We start from the raw sequence: 19,758 nt of genomic DNA, 5'->3' as shown, positions 1-19,758 counted from the left end.
CAGAAGGACACTTTCAAGAAATGCACAAGTTTCTTCAGTAAGAATTTGTTTTCTTGACTCTTTAAGGAGAGACAAAACCAGTGTTTAAGGTTACCATTCTTAGTGAAGAGCCCAAGGAGCTAGAATGGAACAGAATTAGGACAGTTAGCTTAAACTGGTCAAAGGGATATTCCATACCATATGACATCATGTAGGAGGAGTTTTGAAAGGAGGTGAAAATTCATCTCACTCTCTTCCACTGCTGGAAGGACTAGTTGAGGGGCTAGTCAACAAGTGCTAAGCAATTGCTTGTGCATCAGTTGTTACATACATTCACATATTCATGTATAGACATAAATATATAAATATACAAAAATATTTTCCTTTTTCTTTTTTCTGTTTTAGTAAATAATTTTACCTCAGCTCACAAGCTCTGCTTTTTTTTTTTTTTTTTTTTCCCCCAGTTCTCTCCCCCATCTGCATAGACACCTGCTGTGTTAAACTACAACCATCAATTTGGTGCCCAACATGGCACTTGAAGAGTTGAGGTATCAGCAGATTTGACTGTAGCGCATTAACATGGGATGTTGTGGTAGTTAGATTGTTACTGGTCATCTTGCATTCTGCTATCATATTTAGTAAATTATTTTTCTCCCTTTGTTCATTGCCACTGTTTTATTTTTAGGCCCATCTCAGGGTGTGAGTCTGTGGGTCTCCACACCCCATTTAGTTTGGGAACCAGGCCAAACAGGGCTGAAATAGGTGACAGCTATTAGCAATTGCACACTTTTCTTTGTCTGCTCAGGGAGCAGGGCACTGGATAAGATAGAGGATGACAATTTCTAGCAGTTCCTCAGCTGTCCTTTCAACTTTCTTCTTTCCCTAGAGCTCAAGAGCTAGTTAAAACAGTTAAATCTCAAGATCCTGAAAGAGTGAACAAATGTGGCCTAGCAGGTCAGACTGTAAAAACTGATCCACACTAGAACTCCAATGTGACCTCTCCTCCAACCCACTAGGGAGCGTGAGCAAGCAACTATGTGGTACTTAGCCACCTGCTGGGTTAAACCACAACTATCATTTTTGGCACACAGCATGGGACACAAAGGATTAAGATAACAGCAGAGCTGACTGCAGCATGTTAACAGAAGATCTTTGAGAGTCTTCTCCAGAAACTGTACTGTGTAGCACCCTGTGTGCTGCTTATTTTCCCTGCTGATTGTTTGCCATTACTGGGGATTAGATAAAGTTTTTATTTTGCTGTGTTGTGTGACTTTGACTTATATAATGATAAAATTGGCAGCCGAGAAACTGCTGTTTTGTGTGTATTCATCATTGCAGTCATCTTTGGGTTCTGGAAGCCATATTCTTTATACTATCAGTATTATCAGTTTGTCAGCCTCCCTTTCACTTTTCCTTTCCCTAGAACTCAAGAGCTAGTTACAGTAGTTCTTGAGAAACTTGAGTTTCTATGCAACGATCAAACCAGTGTGAGTCATGAATGTGTCTAAGGTTATGTTGAAGATTAAACAATTATTTAAGAAGAAAATCCTGAGATCTGCCCCAAGGCAGGATAGTTCTGAGTGGCAAGGAGTAGAGGATGGTATGGGCAGGTGCCTAGAGCAGCAGGCACCCATAGTGGTTTGGACCTTCACCTCTGAACAACAGCAGAACCCTGAAAAACTAGTAGAATATTTCAAAAAGATCTGATGTTGCCCCAGCAGTCCTAAAGAGGGACAAATCACTGCAGCATGCAGGGCCTGTCCTGTGCCAACTGAGCCTTATGGTTGATCCAGCTCCTGTAACGAGCTCTGTGGTTGCTCTAACTCCTGCAATGGACCTTGTGATTTCTCTGCCTCTTGCCACAACTCTGCAGTTTCTCCAACTCCTGCAATGGACTTGGTGTCTGCTCCAGCCCTCATGATGGACTCTCTGGCTACTCCAACCCCTGTGACAGATTGCGCAGTTGCTTTGACTTTTTTTGACTGACCCTGCCGTTACTTCAACCCTACTGAAAGGCCCTGCGGGTGCCATGATCCTCACAACCAGTCTTATAGACACTCCAGGCCCTGTGACAAATGCCACAGTTCAAGTGGGGAACCAAATAGTGCCAATATCAGTTTCCTCTATAAGCAAGATGAAAAACGTTCACAAAAGTCAGAATATTTAGCAAAAAGAGAAGCTTATAAGTTCAGAGGAAAAAAAAATGGAGTGTGACCGTCACAAAAGCAGGGGGAGAAGAGGAAATAGAAACCATGTGACTCCTAACAATAAGTGATCTGTGAGATCTGCAAGACTACAATTGTCGGTGAAGTGATGAAAAACCAATAGTGGACAAAGTGGTAGCCTGCCTTGACAGTATAGTCTCTCTTCCTCCACAAGGGCCTGTGAGTAAGCTGCAGAGAAATTGGTTCAACCACTCAAAGCAAATGAAAAAGCTTCAACTGCTCCTCCCGCTGTACAAATCCCTGTTTCATCCATGAGGAGTAAGCATTCCTCTACTAGAGAGAGGATATAGTAGATATACACCATGTACTATTAGGTGGTTTTACCTTCATGTCCATGGAAAGGATATGGGGAAGTGGAATCGAAAAGCCACCTCGACCCTACAGGCATGGATACTTGGGTTGTAAGGGAAGACAATCACAAGAGTGAGTCTTCCATGGAATATGGAGGCTTCAGTTTCCAGCAGGCAGCTCTCCAGACAGCAATGATGATAATGCAATCTTATATCCAAGGATGACAAGGATGCCTTTTGGTTCTCATACACAAGAGATAAGTAATGAATACCATAACCAAAACTAGAGGGACCCTTCCTCCAGCCAGATGCAGGAAAGGCACAGTTGGGTGTATTGAACTGCGTGGATTTGATGGCCTATCACTTCAGAACCAAAGAAATATGAAGCTTTAGTGGACGCCTGTGCACAACATATTCTAATGCCATCCAATTATAAAGGAGTAAAACCCATCTGTATTTCTGGGATAACGGGGAATCCCAATGGTTAACTGTATTGGATGCCAAAGTAAGCAAAAGGACTCCATTGCAGCTGGCTCAGAGACCCTGTGCATGTTTGCGTCCTATCTCAGGATAGAGCACTTCAAGGGCCCAGAAGGGTATTGGTGGGCTTTCAGGATAGCTGCCTTGGAGACAGAGGATATTAAGCAGCTGCCTACCTTCCCTGGTCTATCAAAAGACTCTTCTGTTGTGAGGCTGCTAAGAATAGAACTGCAGGTGCTGGTTGCTAGTACAGCAGTGCACTGGCAACAATACCATACCACAACCGGGATTCCCTATTTTCCATTCACGAGCTGATTTGCCATCTGGAGAACCAAGGAGAAATCAGCAAGACTTGCTTACCCTTCAGTAGTCTCATGTGGCAAGTGCAAAACTCCAGTGAAAAGTGTTGCCTAACAGTGGATTGTGGATTGCGGCCTGAATGAAGTCTACACATTGTTCTGCCCAATAATAAGTGCAGACAAAGGCAGCCAAGTTGTATGCCAAAACTGACATTGTGAATGTTTTTTTTCTCAGTCCCTCTGGAAGCAGAGTTCAGGTCACAGCATGCTGGAAAAGGTGCCTGATGGAAAGGGACCTTGGTGTACTGATGGACAGTTGGCTGAATATGAGCCAGCAGTGTTCCCAGGTGTCCAAGAAGGCCAATAGCATCCTGGCTTGTATCAGGAATGGTGTGGTGAGCAGGACTAGGGAAGTCATTCTGCCCCTGTACTTGGCATTGGCAAGGCCTCACCTCAAGTACTGTGTTCAGTTTTGGGCACCTCTGTACAATAAGGACATGGAGGTACTGGAGCAGGTCCAGAGAAGGGCAACGAGGCTTGTGAAGGGTTTGGAAAATCAACCCTATGTGGAGAGGCTGAGGGAGCTGGAGCTGTTTAGTCTGGGGAAAAGGAGGCTGAGAAGAGACGTTATTGCTCTCTTCCAGTATCTGAAGGGTGTTTACAGCGAGAGTGGTGCAGGTCTCTTCTCACTTGTGACAGGTGACGGAACAAGGGGAAAGAGCTTCAAGTTGCACCAAGGTAAGTTTAGGTTGGACGTTAGGAAACACTTCTTTACAGAAAGGGTAGTTAAACAACTGGAATAGGCTCCCCAGGGAGGTGGTTGAATCGCCATCCCTAGATGTGTTTAAGAGCCGTTTGGATGTGGTGCTCAGGGATATGATTTAGCAGAGGGTTGTTAGAGTTAGGGTACTATGGTTAGGCTGCAGTTGGACTTGATGATCTTCAAGGTCTTTTCCAACCTGGGTAATTCTATGATTCTATGACTCTGTGATTCTAGGTCATCATTATTATGGTTCTTATACGCCCTTTTAACAGTAGTACAGTTAGAAGTACCCAGGTTAAAAAAATAACCTGTGATAGAACCAGAACTAGCTTCTGCATGCAGTAACCCAACACTGCACTGCAGTAATCCCTCCTGCACTGAAGGACTGTTGATGGAGCTCAAAGTTATGAACTGTATGAATAATGTGGACAATTTAAATGGATACCTCACAGACTATAGAAATAATATGCATCTATATATGTATTAAAACAACAACACCAAAAGAAGATATGTGATGGTAATTAGTTAGGATGTGTAGAAGCTGTGGGACCTGTACATGAGTAAGGGAATAAGGATAAGGGGTGGATATTGCCTTAGTTTCATTGAGAAGGAATTGTTTTCTTCAGAGTGTCCGGCATGACTTTATGTTTAAGCATAGGCTCTATTAGAAAAACAATGATGATAATACTGATGTTACAGTTGCTGCTAAACAGTGTTGTACAGAGCCAAGACCATTCTTAGCAAGGGGCCTAAAGAGCTGGGATGGAACAGAAGTAGAACAGCTGATTTAAACTGGCCAAAGGGATGTTATATTCCATATAACATCATGCGGAATGAGTTTTGGAGGGGGTAAGAGTTATCTCGCTCTCTTCCACTGCTCAGGGGGCTGGCTGGACCTCAGTCAGGGAGTAGCGAGGAACTGCATGTGCATCACTTGTTGTATACATTCATGTGTATAAACAAAGATAGCCATAACTATTATTCTTTTCCTTTTCTCTATCTTCGCAAATAGTTTTATCTCAACACATTAGTTCTACCATTTTTTTCCCTGATTTTCTTATCTATCACCTTGGCAGGTGAGGGGGAGCAAATGACTGTGTGGTCCTTAGCCAGCTGCCAGGTTAAATCACAATACCAGTTAAAGTAACTTGACAGAATATGCAATCCTAAAAGTTACATAAGGTATGTAAAACATACTAGGAGGTGTGGTTGACAGACCAGGAAAATTGTTCTCCCATTCAGCAGGACCTGGACAGACTGGAAAGCTGGGCACGGAGGAATCTTATGTGGTTCAGTAAGAGCACGTGCACCTACACAGGAATAATTTAATGTATTATAGGTTAGGGTGAAGAGGAGCTCTACAGAGAAGTACTTTGGTATTCTGGTGAACAAACAGGTTGGCCATGAGCCAATGTGTGCTCTCATGACAAAGAAGACCAGTAATATCCTGGGGGTGCATTAAAAAAGAGTGTGGCCAGCAGGCTGAGGGAAGTGATCTATCCCTTCCACTCTGCCCTAGTGAGGCCACATCTGGAGTGCTGTGTCCAGATCTGGGCTCCCCAGTTCAAGAGAGATACAAAACTTCTAGAGAAAGTCCATCAGAAGGCTACAAACATGGTTAGGAACCTGGAGTATCACCCTAATGAGAAAAGGCTAAGAGATCTGGGACTGTTCAGCCTGAAGAAAAGAAGGCTGAGGAGGAATTTGTTTAATGTTTATAAATGTCTAAAAGGGAGGTTGGAAGCAAATGGATGAGGCGAGGCTCTTCTCAGTGTTGTTCTTCTTGTGTTGTGTTAGGAAAAGGAGTAATGTCCTAAAACTTGAATATAGGATGTTACAAATAAACATGCAGAAGAATTTCTTTATGGTAAGTTTTACAGAGCTACAAAGCACTTGAGTAGCTCACCCAGAGAGGTTGTAGATTCACCTTCTCTGGAGATATTCAAGACAAGTGCAACCTATTGTTGGGAATCTTTAGCCAGAGGGGGGGAGGAGAGATTGGACTCGATCATCTCTTGAAGTCCTTTCCAACCCCTGCAATTCTATGATTTTGTGAGAAAAACCTATAATCTTACATTTCCAACACTTGCCTATGTTCTATAAGAAATACAGACTGCTTTTCTCTGAGAATGACTTTAAGGATATTGTAAGCTAGCTATGAGCAAACTGCTGCACCTGTGCAATTCTCATGAAAGATGTATTAGTTTTATTGTGCAGTAAAAATTCCTTATTATGGTCTGAACACAAACAATAGAGTTACATTTTACATGTATGAAAAAGCAAGGATCCAACAGCCACTGTCTGTATCCACATCCACCACCCCTTTATCTGCAGAAGACTTGTCCAGTTTGTACTAAACTCGTGAGACCTTTCTGGTGATTTAATTTGTTTGGACCAGGCCTCTTGTCCTTCAGAAATCCTGCCTTCACAGCATCTATATCCCAAACTTTGCACATGTATGTCTAACATGTTGTCTTTTGTATTTGGAGGTTCGTGAACCTTTGAGGAGCATGGAGAGGCATTTCAGAAAACAAACTTGATTCGATTCACAAAATTGCCAAGGATGTATTTCTGCACAGCTTTTAAGCAACCGGGAGCCAAGGGATTTTGCAAAGCAAACACAGGTGCAGTTTTAGTTAAAATGAAATAGGGCTTCTCAACTGAGCCCCTTGCACAATGACAGTCCCAGTCCCATGGAACACAGCTGAGGCAGCAGTGCATTACATGTGGAGACACAGCAAGGCTCATGCAGTGCCTAGGAGAAGCTCTTGAGCCAGAATGCTGCCCCTTCTAATCAAATGGTACTTTACAGACCTTGAGAGATACGTTATTACCCAAATAGCATTCCTGCTTTCTAGGCAAATGTGCATTCTCAGGTCACAGTAAAGCCTTCAGAAAATGGAAGAGAAGCTCTCTTTTCAACAAAAGTGTCCCAGGTTCTGTTCCAGAATTTTCATTCAAACTAAATGAAAGGTCACTTACCTTCCGACTGGCAATTCCTCTATCTCTGTTCCTTCTGAATATGAGCTTTGCCTGTACCCATTAAAAAGGTCGAGGGATCTGGGACTTCATAGTGAGGGTCTAATACTTTTAGAGTTCTGACACTTGCTTTGGAATTCTGCTTGCTTGTTTGATTTGACTTTATTCCTTACTTTATAAAAAATTAAAAATAATAATAATAAAAAAAATTAGAAAATTAAAAAGACAGATGAGGAAAGTTTCCGTTTTCAAAACAAAACAAAGCAAAACAAAACAGAAATCCTCTTGCTTTCAAAGTAAATTCCAGCAAAACATTATTTTGAGTTTCACAGTTTGAAAGGCTTCTTTGCTTGTGTTTTTTAACACCAGAAAATCTAATCTAAAAATATGTTTTTGAAAATCCCTCATTTTTTTCTTGAAAAGAAAAAATCCTGCATGTAAATGATTCATCCAGTGGGAATGCAAGTATTAAAACACCTCGGATGTTTTTATACCTCATATCTTACTTTGCAAAGTCTCTAAAAGGCTGCTCTTTCATATCCTACCAGAAGGAGAAACAGGAACCGTTGTCGGACTAATACAAAACAATTTATTGGCCCTGCTTGAGCCAAAGTAGATCCAGATTGACTTGAAAGGATTGTCAAAGAGTTTAAAAAAAAAAGAAAAAAAAGAAAGAAAAAAAAAAGATTTAGATGGAGTTTCAGGGCTGTAGCAAAACGTAAAAACAGGCCTCTTTGATATGGCTTTGGGCTTGTTTGCAAACATCTTGTAGAGCTTGAGAATTTCTTTTGATGATCAGCCTAACTTCTCTTTTTTAGTTTAGTTTCATTTTTCCTGACCGCATTACTTTGCCACACCCTAAAGTGAGTGCTCGCTTTTAGCAGTGTTTACACTTTCTTAGATCTTTGCACTAGGTTTGCTGGTGTGCCTTTTTTGTCACAATATAGCAAAAACTCGCATATTCAGCGCAAATTCCTTAAAGGTCCGTTGTACAAACAGTCTAGTCTTTTTTGCTGCTCTTTCTTCATTTTATTTTCATATGACAATACCTTCCAGCTTTCCAGCAGCTTTCCTGATTTTTCTGCTGTGCTACAAAAATGGCCAATTCCTTCCTAGCTCTGCAATGCAATGCCATGGTAATTGTGTTTATTAAATATTGCACCTTTCTAAATACTACAGCTTTCTAAAGTTTTCAGTAATTCTTCAGTCTTTGCTCACAATCATTATTCTCCCAGTATACTAACTTGTAATTTCTAGTTTGACTCTCATTTTGAATTTGTTTGCCAATATTTTATGTCTTCATCTCCTCAGCAGAGATGATCATATTTTTTTTTGCTAACTGCTGTTTGCATACCTTCTCAATTCTGCTGCAAATTTAATTTGCTTGCTGTGTGACCCTTTTGCTATTAACAATTAGCAATTAAAATAGTATTTAACCTTATATGACCATCATGGTTTAGTTCCTGTGCTTTCTATTTTTTCAAATGATTAAAAACAAATCAAAACAAACAAACAAAAAACCTCAAACAAGCAAACTGAAAATTGCAAAAGCATGGGCAAAGATTTTGTAAAATTAACACAGACCTAATCAAGTCATTGGAATTTATTGATTTAACTATGAATTTGACCCTTAGATTTTTTGTTACCTTACACAATTTTCAGAGCTACACAGTGAATAATATGAAAGCAGAAGACTTTTGCAGAAATTGTTTACCCCAGCTACAGCTTTAATTCTTTCTGATGACTAAGTTGGGGCTAATTGTTTATCTCTGACGGTGTTATTTTTATTTCCATACATTTCACAGTTATTGCACTAGTGATCAACTTACCATACAACATTCCAGATGGGCTTTCTGATGCAGTCAGTGTAGAATAAAAACACATAAACATATTCTGTGTACTCCAGGTTTGTGACAGAATGCCTGTACAACCTTTTAAATTACATCTGACCTCTCTGTTTCCAGTCTGTTTAAAACATGAGCAAGAGCATCCTCCAACCCCCCCAACCTTTTTTTTTTTTTTTTTTTTTTTTTTTCTGTATTAATGCAGATAAATATTTTTGGAGTGCTCAAATATCTGTGACATGAGAGCTCTAAAAGAAAACGGGATGATTTACATTGAGAACATTTACGGAATATTTATGTTAAATGTCTCATTAGTCTCTAAACAGACAGACATCTCCCATATAGTACAAAGGGCATGATACTGTAATGTTGTCGAGCCTCATGAGGAGAGATAAAATCCTTAATCTTAGTAGGGCAACAACAGACATCTCTTTGAGGGAGAAAGCAAAGGATGTTTGAGTATTTATCCAGGATAACAAAATGCCAAATCATTCCATGGAATTCTTTATTTTGTAGATGTAGAAAGTCATGAACAGAGATTTTGACTCTACTAAAATCTTTCAGCACATTAGAAGAAGCAGGATCCAAGCCTCCCATGGCCTCACCCTGACCTTCTCAATATACAGATTAATTACTCATCTGGTTAGTGCAAAACTGCATGATGGCATTCTGGGCAGAAGCAGACAGGTGTAATCATCATGTCACAAAAATATAAATGAGGAAAGAAATTAAAATAGAAAAAGACCTAGCTGTGACTGAGGAAATGTCTTCCTGCTTCTGTAGCTGATCACAGAGCAGCTACATCATACTGCAGATGATACACATAATAATGTGTATATATTTGAGTCTCTTGGTGGGATAGCTAGAAGACCTCTGGGAGGTCTCAGCTGCCTCGAATTCCATGTCAGTGGTGGTGGGACGAAGGTGCAGGGTCAAGCCATAGTGGAATTACCATTACACAAGGTGTGAGAAGCAGTTGTTCCAAGTAGTAAGGCAAGCACTGAGGAACTGCTCCTGTCCCTTCTCTTAGAAACAGATAGGTAACCGTAAATTGATTACATTCTGATCTCCAAAAAGATACATTTGCAGAAGGGTCAAACTCAGACAAACAAAGTTGCAATCAGCTGCATCAGAAAAGAACCAAAGTTGCTGCAGATCTACATAGTGTGTTTAACAGTTCTAAAAGCAGTTTACTCCTCACAGGAGATGTATTATCACAACACTGTCCCTCAGAAAGCCCTCAACAGTCAGGAAAGCTTTCTGTAGAGAAAAGTAGGGTCAAGATTCCTAATGTAATAAGTAGTAATTAGTAATTAGTATTAACAAGTAATTTGAAGTGCAAGTGAGCTTTTCATACTTGAGTATTTAACTTCTTAAAGAGTGAACAACAGTGGCTCAGTAGGCTTAATTCCATTACTGCAGTGTATTATATGTATACCTCTCACTGGAGGCTATCAGTGCTGAGATGTGTTCTCTCTTGAAAATGGCTTTGAGCAACTGAGTTAAATTAAAAGCCACTGATGTACTGTGGGTCCCTCCTCCTCAGATACAGTGTGTTTCCCTACTCCCCAGCCCATTTGCAAGGGGAATGAATTTGTTTCAAATTCCTCCACTCTAGCTTAAGTTTGGTTGTCCCCAAGAATGGGAGGGTTAACACATAGAGCTGCCATAACCCAGTCCCACTTGATTTTATGTCTGAAATATCAGGCTTCGTAGTAGGCCAGTGTCTTGTGAAATCTTTGGTTTCAAACTCTGTATGTTTAAATTTCTGTGTTTCGAGAAGCAGAAATATTCAGGAGGATCATAGCATCTCTTGGGGATCTCACTGCTTTGCAGCCATCTATCATAATAAATTCTTCTGAAGGCATATGTTGTATCAACAGTCAATTTCTATTCTGAAATATGGTGCAAATGTAAATACACGATTATTTCATAATCTATCTTCTGCCATCTGAATATTCATGATGCAGTGATATTTTTCATTCTGTGCATTTTCATTCTCTCCTGAAGCACAGAAGGTAAGGGCTGCATTTCTTCTCAATGAAGTTGGACAGATTAGAAAATGAAAAAAGCATTTTGTTACTTCTTGTTTTCCAAGAGTTTGTGAAAACAGTTTAGCAAGCAATGAGAATAATTGCACTGTTATCAGGCAAAAGCCTGAATATGCTGTCAGCCAGCCACCACAAATGATCAATGCTCAGTCTGGGAAAAAAAAAAAAAAAGAAAAGAAAAAAAAAGTAAGGCTGCTCTTACATTTTTTCAAAAGTGCCACATACTTCAAGCTGACTTACATAAATCATTTTGGGTATTACAGTGCTGAATGAAAAATTCACCAGTCCCACCAGCTTCTATTCTGGCTCCTCTCAGCACTGACTTAAAAGTGGATACTTAGGCTGTGTCTCACAGTACTAGGGTTTCACTATTTTCACAGCACATATTAAATGACATTTTGCTCTTCAGCTGTGTAGACTGTTCAGAGTGTAATCAAAATAAAAAGTATTTATTATTTTTAATCACCACAAATAAAACAAAAGAAAGCTTTCCAATCTTCTGTAAAGCATTGTGTCAGAATAGATTGGAAAGTAATTTACCAGAGTCTGCTGGAGATTTCATTTCTTAATGAAAATAATAGGTAAGATTATTTATTTCTCCTTAATTTAGGACGTCTTCAAGACACATGTTAGACAGCATCAATGCCCCGTCAACATCACAGGAATATAAACCATTAAAATAAAATAAAGCTAAGCTGCACTTGAAAGATCTAAGAACTTTGCAATGCATCAAATTTTTTACTAATGTTTCTTTTTACATGCTTTGCCATGAATGTCAGCAGTCTCCAAGTCAAACTTGTTTAGTGAACATTAACAATCTGCTCCATATACTATCAGTTTTTGCTGGCTTTCCTGCCACAATGTGATGTCTATTCCAGTCAGTCCTCTATGCCGTTCAGACTGCTTAATTGCCATTTAGTTCTACTTCTAGCTCTGCTAAGGATCTTTGCTCCTGTTGATGTTTTCAATCACTTTTGAAAACTGAGGTGGCATATCTGAGTAAGGGGAAACTGACACTATGCAAAGGGACTAATATGAAGAAAATAATGATTTCCTACTTTGATATCCAGTACTTCTCCAAATTTCACATAGCACAGTGTTTTCTGACCAAATTTAATGGCTTCTTTGAACCATGTACCCACCCCAGTCTTCTAAATCACCTCTAGCAAGAGTCTAGCAGTAGCTCAAAGCATCAAAGCTGCATCCCAAATATCTAGACTACATAGAATAGTAAAAGATGAAACCAAACCAAATCCAAAGATTGTCAGCAGTTCAGGATAAAAGTTTTATGGAATATGTCAGCAGACCTTCCTGAATTACCAGTACATGGAATGGAAATGGAACTTGGGGGTACAGGAGGCTACAGGCACAAAGTGAATCAAGGTATTTACCATGATATTCTTCCAGCACTGAGTTCCTAGTCAAATGATGAGTTCATCATAAACATAAGGGATACATTTTGATATAAAGCCAGAGAAGATGCTAGGTCAATTTTTCCAGATTACAATGAGATCTCTAAAATCTTCTACAGCCACAGAAAAAGAAGGTCAGGTATAGTGCATATTACACAGAAAGATAATTATACTGATTCAATTTTATGTAAGGTTATACTTGATATATGCTGAAGACTCACTTAAGTCAGGTAAGGTTATATACCTTAATGTCAAGTAGGCTGTGTGTCACAGTCAACTTTACATGATCTTTCTAGATCGGAATTTCTGAATACACCACTATCTTCACAGGTAAACATAGCTCCTAGGAGAACTGTCTCATAGTAGATTACTAAAACCTTTAATTTCTTTAACTCAATCTTTGCATTTTCTTTCCAAATTCCGGACCCCAAAACATGTCAGAAAACCATAAAGATTTGTTATGAAACAATTTACTGTTTGTAGCACATAACTTAGAAAGATTAAGTTAAACTGCAGGTTAAATTTCAGGGCATTATATACCTTTCCCACCAAATTTATAAGACATTTTATTTTAGGTTCAACAAAATATTTTTCAACAAAAGATTCTTACCATTAACATAGTTCTGCCATGGGTAAGAAAAAACAGTTTATTTGAAGTGATTTGATTTTGAGGTCTCTAACCCTATCTGCGTGCAGTACGACATTAAATGGAGTTTGCAGGAACTCTAGTCTCACTTTTCTCACCTCATCACCTGCTCCAACTTGTGTATTTTGCTAGTGCCACTTAGTTTTGAAATGAAGCAGACCAGTGATTACATGCAGCTGCATGCTGGCATGAATAATGCTTTTAGCTTTTGAGTGGTGTGTTCTCAGAGCTTTCCTCACTGTTCTATGGCCTTGTGTGTTGCATTATGTGTGAGTTAGCTCTTCTGTGTGCTATGAGAAATCTACTGGATGACACATGTTTTAAAATGTCTTTTCTGTTTTATAAAGAATGTAACTTACCAAGGGCAAACTAAATTGCACCGGAAAAGGTCTTTTTATGCAGCTCTGTCTGGTTGCTGAGATCCATCTACATGAAGTTAGCATTTATTTAGGTATGACAGTAACTGCATGGTAACTGCAAATCTAAGAATTTCTTTCAAAATATAGCTTTGCTGCAAACAACTGTCTAGATTTAGGCGAACTCATACTGTGACAAACTGAGAATGGAGAAAACACATTTCTTGTCCATAAAAGGACATCCACAGAGCATAGCTCTGATTTTGCTGCAGTTCCAAACTACAAAGAGGGGACTCACTGTTGCTAAAAGGAGGCTTGCTTTGTTCCTTTTCCCCCGTCTTTTTTTTTTTTTTTTTCCTTCTTAAACAGAAAATGGTTTGTTGAAATAGAAAATTTTATTTTAAAAGGTCAGATTTCTCTGCAATTGCTTCTGAGAAAACACACAGTACCCAAAACATTGCCAGCAATTCAATGAAGGTGATTCTTTTTCTTTACTCAGTTCCGGTAAAGTCACATCTGCAGTGCTCAGTCCAGTTCTGGGCCCCCCAGTATGGGAGACACAGACATACCGAAACAAAGATGACGAAGGGAATATCATACAAAGAGAGGCTGAGATAGATGGTACTGCTCAGCCTGTAGGAGGGAAACTCTCAGAATGATCTTACTGAAGTGTAGAAATACTCAGTGGGAAAAAGTAAAGAAGGTGGAGATAAACTCCACTGAGTATGTTCCATAAAATGACAAGAAATGAGCACAAACTGAAATAGAAGAAACTACTGAAAGAAGTGTTATTTTTAATTTTTTTATGATGAGGGTGATAAAACACTGGAACAGATTGCCTGAATAGGTTTTGGAGTGTTCATCCATAAAGAGATTAATAAAATGACTGGACATAGTCCTGTGCAAGCTGCTCCAGCTGACCCTGTTGGAAAGAAATATTAGACCAGGTGATCTCCTAAGGATCCTTGCAACGTCAGCTGTTCTGCAGTTTTCTGAGTCTGTGACTTCATTCCAGAATGCTAGAAAACTGACATATGGTGGACTAGTTTGCAGTGTGGAAGAATGAAATTCAAGACTGTTTTCAGTCATTTGAAGCAGTACTTCACCCAGGGCCTCTCATGTGGCATAACAGTTCTGTAACAACATGAGTTTAACATTTTCATCTTCAATCCACTGCCTGTTTAAAAATTTCAGTTGGTCTGCTTCAAAGTCAGTGGTTTTCTTCTATGATTTTATATTTGACAGTGAATATTAGTTTCATTTAAATTCAATTGCAAATGCAAAATAAACAGTTATCCGCAAGGGAAAAAACACTTTCTTACACAAATGCTCACAGTTCTCAAGTTCAGTATAATAGAAAGATTAAACCAGAAGTGGCCAAAGGGCTTCCAGAAGATACTGAAAAGCTAAATTGGGAAGACAATGCAGGAATCCACACTGAGCATAGTATGGCAAAGAGCAGTACAAACAAGAAGCACAGGATCCACATTTTTCAAAATTTCAGTCTTCAGTAAGTTCATTTTGATCTGTTTGAACAAAACTCTTCATTTTCAAGAGCAGTGAGTGGGGAGAGAGTCTTCCTCCTGTCAATGAATATTTTTATCTTAAGTCACTTTTGCTCCACTCATGAAACAAGGGAACTTTATAAAAAAATAAACTAAAATAGGAAACAGGCCCCAGTCCAGAAAAGAACCACAACAAATAAATAAATAAATAAATAAATGCTCAGTGGATCTATCTGAACTTCCTACTTGTATTATAAAAGCCTAAGCATTGGTTTTTGATGTTCAAAATATAAGAAACACAACTTTACAGTTTAATTGTGTATTTTCTCTCCAAGAATACTCAATTCATGAGTGAGAGAGCACTACTCAAACACTGTATTTCTCAGTGTATGATGATGCTCTTAAGGTTAGATATAAGCCAATTGATATAAAGAAATTTGATGTAATCTTGAGATTTCAACCCATGCAAATTCTAGACACTTAGCAAAGTCAGAACTTTTTCATTTTATATCGCTTGAGAGTCTGCTACTTTCCTTGTGTCTTTGAAATCATCCACTCATCAGAACAGACTCTGCAAAAGTGATTTAGCATCTGTTCACTATCAAGGCTTGGTCATGCTTTCCCAAGAGTAGCTACCTAACTTTTTGGAGATGGGACTTAACTGGCACGTCTGTCACTATGCAAGGAATGAGATCATTCTGAAAAGTGCATGATACGTTGATTAAATACTGAATAAAGAAATTGTAAAATGTTTGCATTTATTACAGAATAAAATTAAATAATATGTTAAAATACACATAGCCTATCTGTATCTATCCTTACTGCATAATACATAAAACATTAAAAATGAATCCAAATATTTATGTTTACAGCATTTAGTAAATCTTATTTAATTTCTTTTATCTTGACATTCTGTTTCTTTGTAGATCTTACAGGTGAACAAGGTGATGTCCATCTTGTTTTATGTGATATTTCTTACATATCTTCGTGGCATTCAGTCAACCAATATGGATCAAAGGAGTTTGCCAGAAGATTCAATGAATTCTCTCATTCTTAAACTAATTCGGGCAGACATTTTGAAAAACAGGCTTTCCAAGCAGATGATAGATGTCAAGGAAAACAATCAAAACATAGTGCAGAAAGTAGAGGACCACCAGGAGATGGATGGAGATGAAAATGTGAAATCAGACTTTCAGCCAGTTATTTCAATGGATACAGACCTTCTAAGGCAGCAGAGACGCTACAGCTCTCCTCGAGTTCTCCTGAGTGATAACACACCACTGGAACCACCACCACTGTACCTCACGGAGGATTATGTTGGAAATTCAGTGGTATTAAACATTACCTCTCGGAGGAAAAGGTATGCAGAGCACAAGAGCCACCGAGGGGAATATTCTGTTTGTGACAGTGAAAGCTTATGGGTCACGGACAAATCATCTGCTATTGACATTAGAGGACACCAGGTAACTGTACTAGGAGAAATCAAAACAGGCAACTCTCCAGTTAAGCAATATTTTTATGAAACAAGGTGTAAAGAAGCCAAACCTGTTAAAAATGGCTGCCGAGGCATTGATGACAAGCACTGGAACTCCCAATGCAAGACATCCCAAACTTATGTTAGAGCACTGACTTCAGAAAACAATAAACTTGTAGGCTGGAGATGGATAAGAATAGACACCTCCTGTGTGTGTGCATTGTCAAGAAAAATAGGAAGAACATAAATCTGCATCTCTTTGCTATATAAGTTATTACTTTAAATTATATTATATGCATGTAGCATAAAAATGTTTATATTGTTTTATATATTATAAGTTGACTTTATTTATTAAACTTCAGCAAATCAGCAGCATATAAGCTTTCTCTCTCAATAAACAAAACTAAAGGCTGTGTGCCTCTGCTATGGACAGATCCAGATTTTTTTAGACTATGTTTGTGACACTGTTTGTTGGCAGAACACCATAACCTGACCATGAAATCTGTGTAAAATCAGTATTCTTGATTCAGTATTGTCACACCAGTGACAGTCACTTAGTAAACTTGTTAAAAATCAGGTCAAAATCAAGAGTTGTACACATATTTATATTTCTCACTATTCATTCACGTTTAATTGGATTCAGTATCAATTCCTCGCTACCAAAGCAAAAAAGAACTAAAATATGAGTTGTAGCCTGCAGCTGATGTTGTCAGAGTCACCAAGTAACTGTATAATACAATTTTTTTTTATTGTGTCAGTTTTGTCAATTAAATTACCATTTTCCCTGTTGGCATTTCAGGATGATTGTTTATAATCAAGGCAGCCACTGTTGTTTTTAAAGGACATTAGTTCTGCAATGATTTCTAATGCTGACAAGTAATCTTATAAACAGTATTTTAAGAATCTAAAATATTTGTGACTAAACTAATGAGACCAAGAGCAGATCTAAATGGATCATTAATACATAAATGATTATTCCTTCTGGATATAGTATTTATTTATTTTGTAGTATCTTCTACACTGATCTATTATCTATGCATAATTTTCACATCATTCTTCTCTATCTGAATTTTGAAATTAGAAACAAAGGCAGTATTGTCTTAATGTTAAAAGAGGAATTAAGAATTGTAATAAAGAGATTACATCCTGGAATGGCTGTCAAAGCCACACACCCATATGAAACTGTTCTCCTGAGTAACACAGTACACAGTCCCCGTTTTTAATGGAGGAAAAAATGGAAGAACCTCACAACAAACTTGGTACCTTTCAGAGAGATAGAAACGATTTTATTTTTCTTTTTGAGCCATATTGTCATTATAATTCAGGTAAACCATAGCTATAATGAATTTATTCAATCACACAGGATTGCGGTTTGGGAAGAAAAACTTGCTAACATATACCTCAAACTCTTTTTTGCATTGTCATGTAGCTCCAGTGAGGACACTAATAATTACTCTACCTGAAGACAAGGGCCATTCTACATTAGCTGTATTATGTCCCGAATGGCACCTTACTGTCATAAAAGTAAATTAGAGATATGTCATGGATTTTGGACAATAGAACTAAGATTGAAACACATAAATCATCCGTTTTCATCATTCTTAATCCACAATCAGTGCTCAAAACAAAGCCCTTCAAAAAAGCAGCTATAGTGGTCTTTCTTAAATTTTTACATCACGGCTTTCATTGCTGTAGCACGTTCCACATCAGAAATGAAAATAAGATCATGTGCAAAAAGATGGCGATAAGGTGCCTTTATTCATATACTACTGGAGAATCAACTTTGTAACAGGTGACCAATGCAGCAAATTGTGTGGTCTCCCCTAATCCCTTGCAGAGAGCCCTACACATCATAAAATGGACAAGTTTCTCATGAGCACAAGCAGGGGAATAGCTGACACTCTCAAAACTAGGCTGGAGAATGGAGGGATAATTCTGGAGGGGAGGCCATAAACAAAGCTTTATTTTTTTATTTAATTTTTTTTTTTTTTTTTTTTTGAGATTTTTCTCAGTTTTCAATATGAGGCCAGGGGCCAGGGTATTTACCTCAGAGGAAAAGTAATATGACATAACAAGCAACTCAGTATCTAATAAAAGTGATTAGATTTTTTTCCTGAATTCTCCCTCCTTGGAAAACAAACAAAAGAACACCCCCAACAGGTCTTGTGCTATTTTTACTGGCAGAAAAGTGTAAGTTATAATAAACCCTGACTATTAATTTTTCTGATTGTGAGGAGAAGCATATTTTTAAGAGGACTGTCCCACTGAAAAAAAATCCAGGTTATAAACCTAATTTTACACACAAAATTTCTAAACAGAGATTATTTTCAGATGTGGTGAGTAACTGAGAACAGATATTGTCGTGTATCATTAACTTTAGAGGTCTCCATTCTTCATGCATAAATTAGGTCTATAAGAAGAACATCCACTGAACTTGAATAGACACTGTTGCTTACATCCCATTAATTGGTAAATTCGTTGTTCCTGGAGTATGGATGGTGCTCTTGTTTACATCACTGTATATCCAGAGAAGGTATACTAAATTCAGGTGAGAAAATGTATTATTATAGCAACATAATTAACATCAGAATTGATAATAACCGAGTTATTTCTACCACTGAAAATCAAAGGATGATCATTCTTCATGTGTTTAAAATGCACAATTTGTTAGACAAGTTAAGAAAGTCATTATGATTCTTAACATCTCCAGTGCATTGTGTGTTTTCTAAATGCCCAGCAAAAACACATCAGAGTAAATATAACACCAGAAACATTAAATAGGAAAGAAACAGGGTGCAAAAGGTTATGGGATCAGCTGCCTCTTTTTTACCTCAGTATAGCAATGAACAGAAGTGTTACACTTTGGATATGATCCAACTTCCATTGAAGTCAACAAAAAGATGCTGTGGGGAAAGCTGCATCAGGCCACGAGTGAAGAAAAACCTGAAGATTTCAATCAGAGAGCAGAGCAATTGCACACATCAGTTAAATGTTCTTGTAAAATCTGTGTACACATAAGATGCTGTATAATTTTGTAACAAGTTTGTAAACAAAGCCTGTAATAAATTTGTTAAAGCTTAGTTCTGTTTTTCCTATAGCGTGGGATGATTTTATTGTCGACTCCAGTGATGGCACACTGAATTAAAAGTTTCCTATCTGATATTTTCTTTTTAAGTAAAATTAAGTTAAAAAAAAAATAATTAAACTCACTCCTATTAGGCAGTTCCAATATATTGTCAATATTATTTCAACAATAGATCATTATAAACACACATTTTACTTAACTTTTCTCCCAAATGACTGAATGCTATTCTGAAATTGCCTTTCTGTGTCAAACTAAATTTTCTCTAGTTTTTCCCCCCCCCTTTCCCCCCCTTTCCCCCCCCCCCTTTTTTTTTTTTTTTTTTTTTTACAGTCCATTTAACAACAGTAAAATATGTTCCTCTGAGGTTTGG

The 19,758-nt window shown here is 38.2% G+C and overlaps 1 protein-coding gene across 3 annotated transcripts in view; it reads left to right on the top strand.

The window, feature by feature from the left end:
• NTF3 (neurotrophin 3) overlaps nt 1–19,383 on the top strand; it is a 53,365-nt gene extending 33,982 nt beyond the window's left edge. For 2 of the 3 annotated variants that reach the window (XM_015871474.3, XM_085522282.1), the window contains one exon: nt 15,756–19,383. In XM_015871474.3, coding sequence (XP_015726960.1) covers nt 15,756–16,550 — 795 coding nt within the window. In that variant the 3' untranslated portion in view covers nt 16,551–19,383. Of the gene's footprint in view, nt 1–6,524; nt 6,661–15,755 lie in introns of those variants that run through there. The other variant, XM_085522279.1, reaches the window with a different exon arrangement.
• The last annotated feature ends 375 nt before the right edge of the window (nt 19,384–19,758 follow it).

The sequence above is a fragment of the Coturnix japonica genome, chromosome 1 (genome assembly GCF_054131305.1).
Source record: "Coturnix japonica strain WE chromosome 1, WE-NBRP24, whole genome shotgun sequence".
Taxonomy (NCBI): Eukaryota; Metazoa; Chordata; class Aves; order Galliformes; family Phasianidae; genus Coturnix; species Coturnix japonica.
Note: the sequence above shows the minus strand (reverse complement) of the source record. Positions and strands in the feature narration are given on the sequence as shown.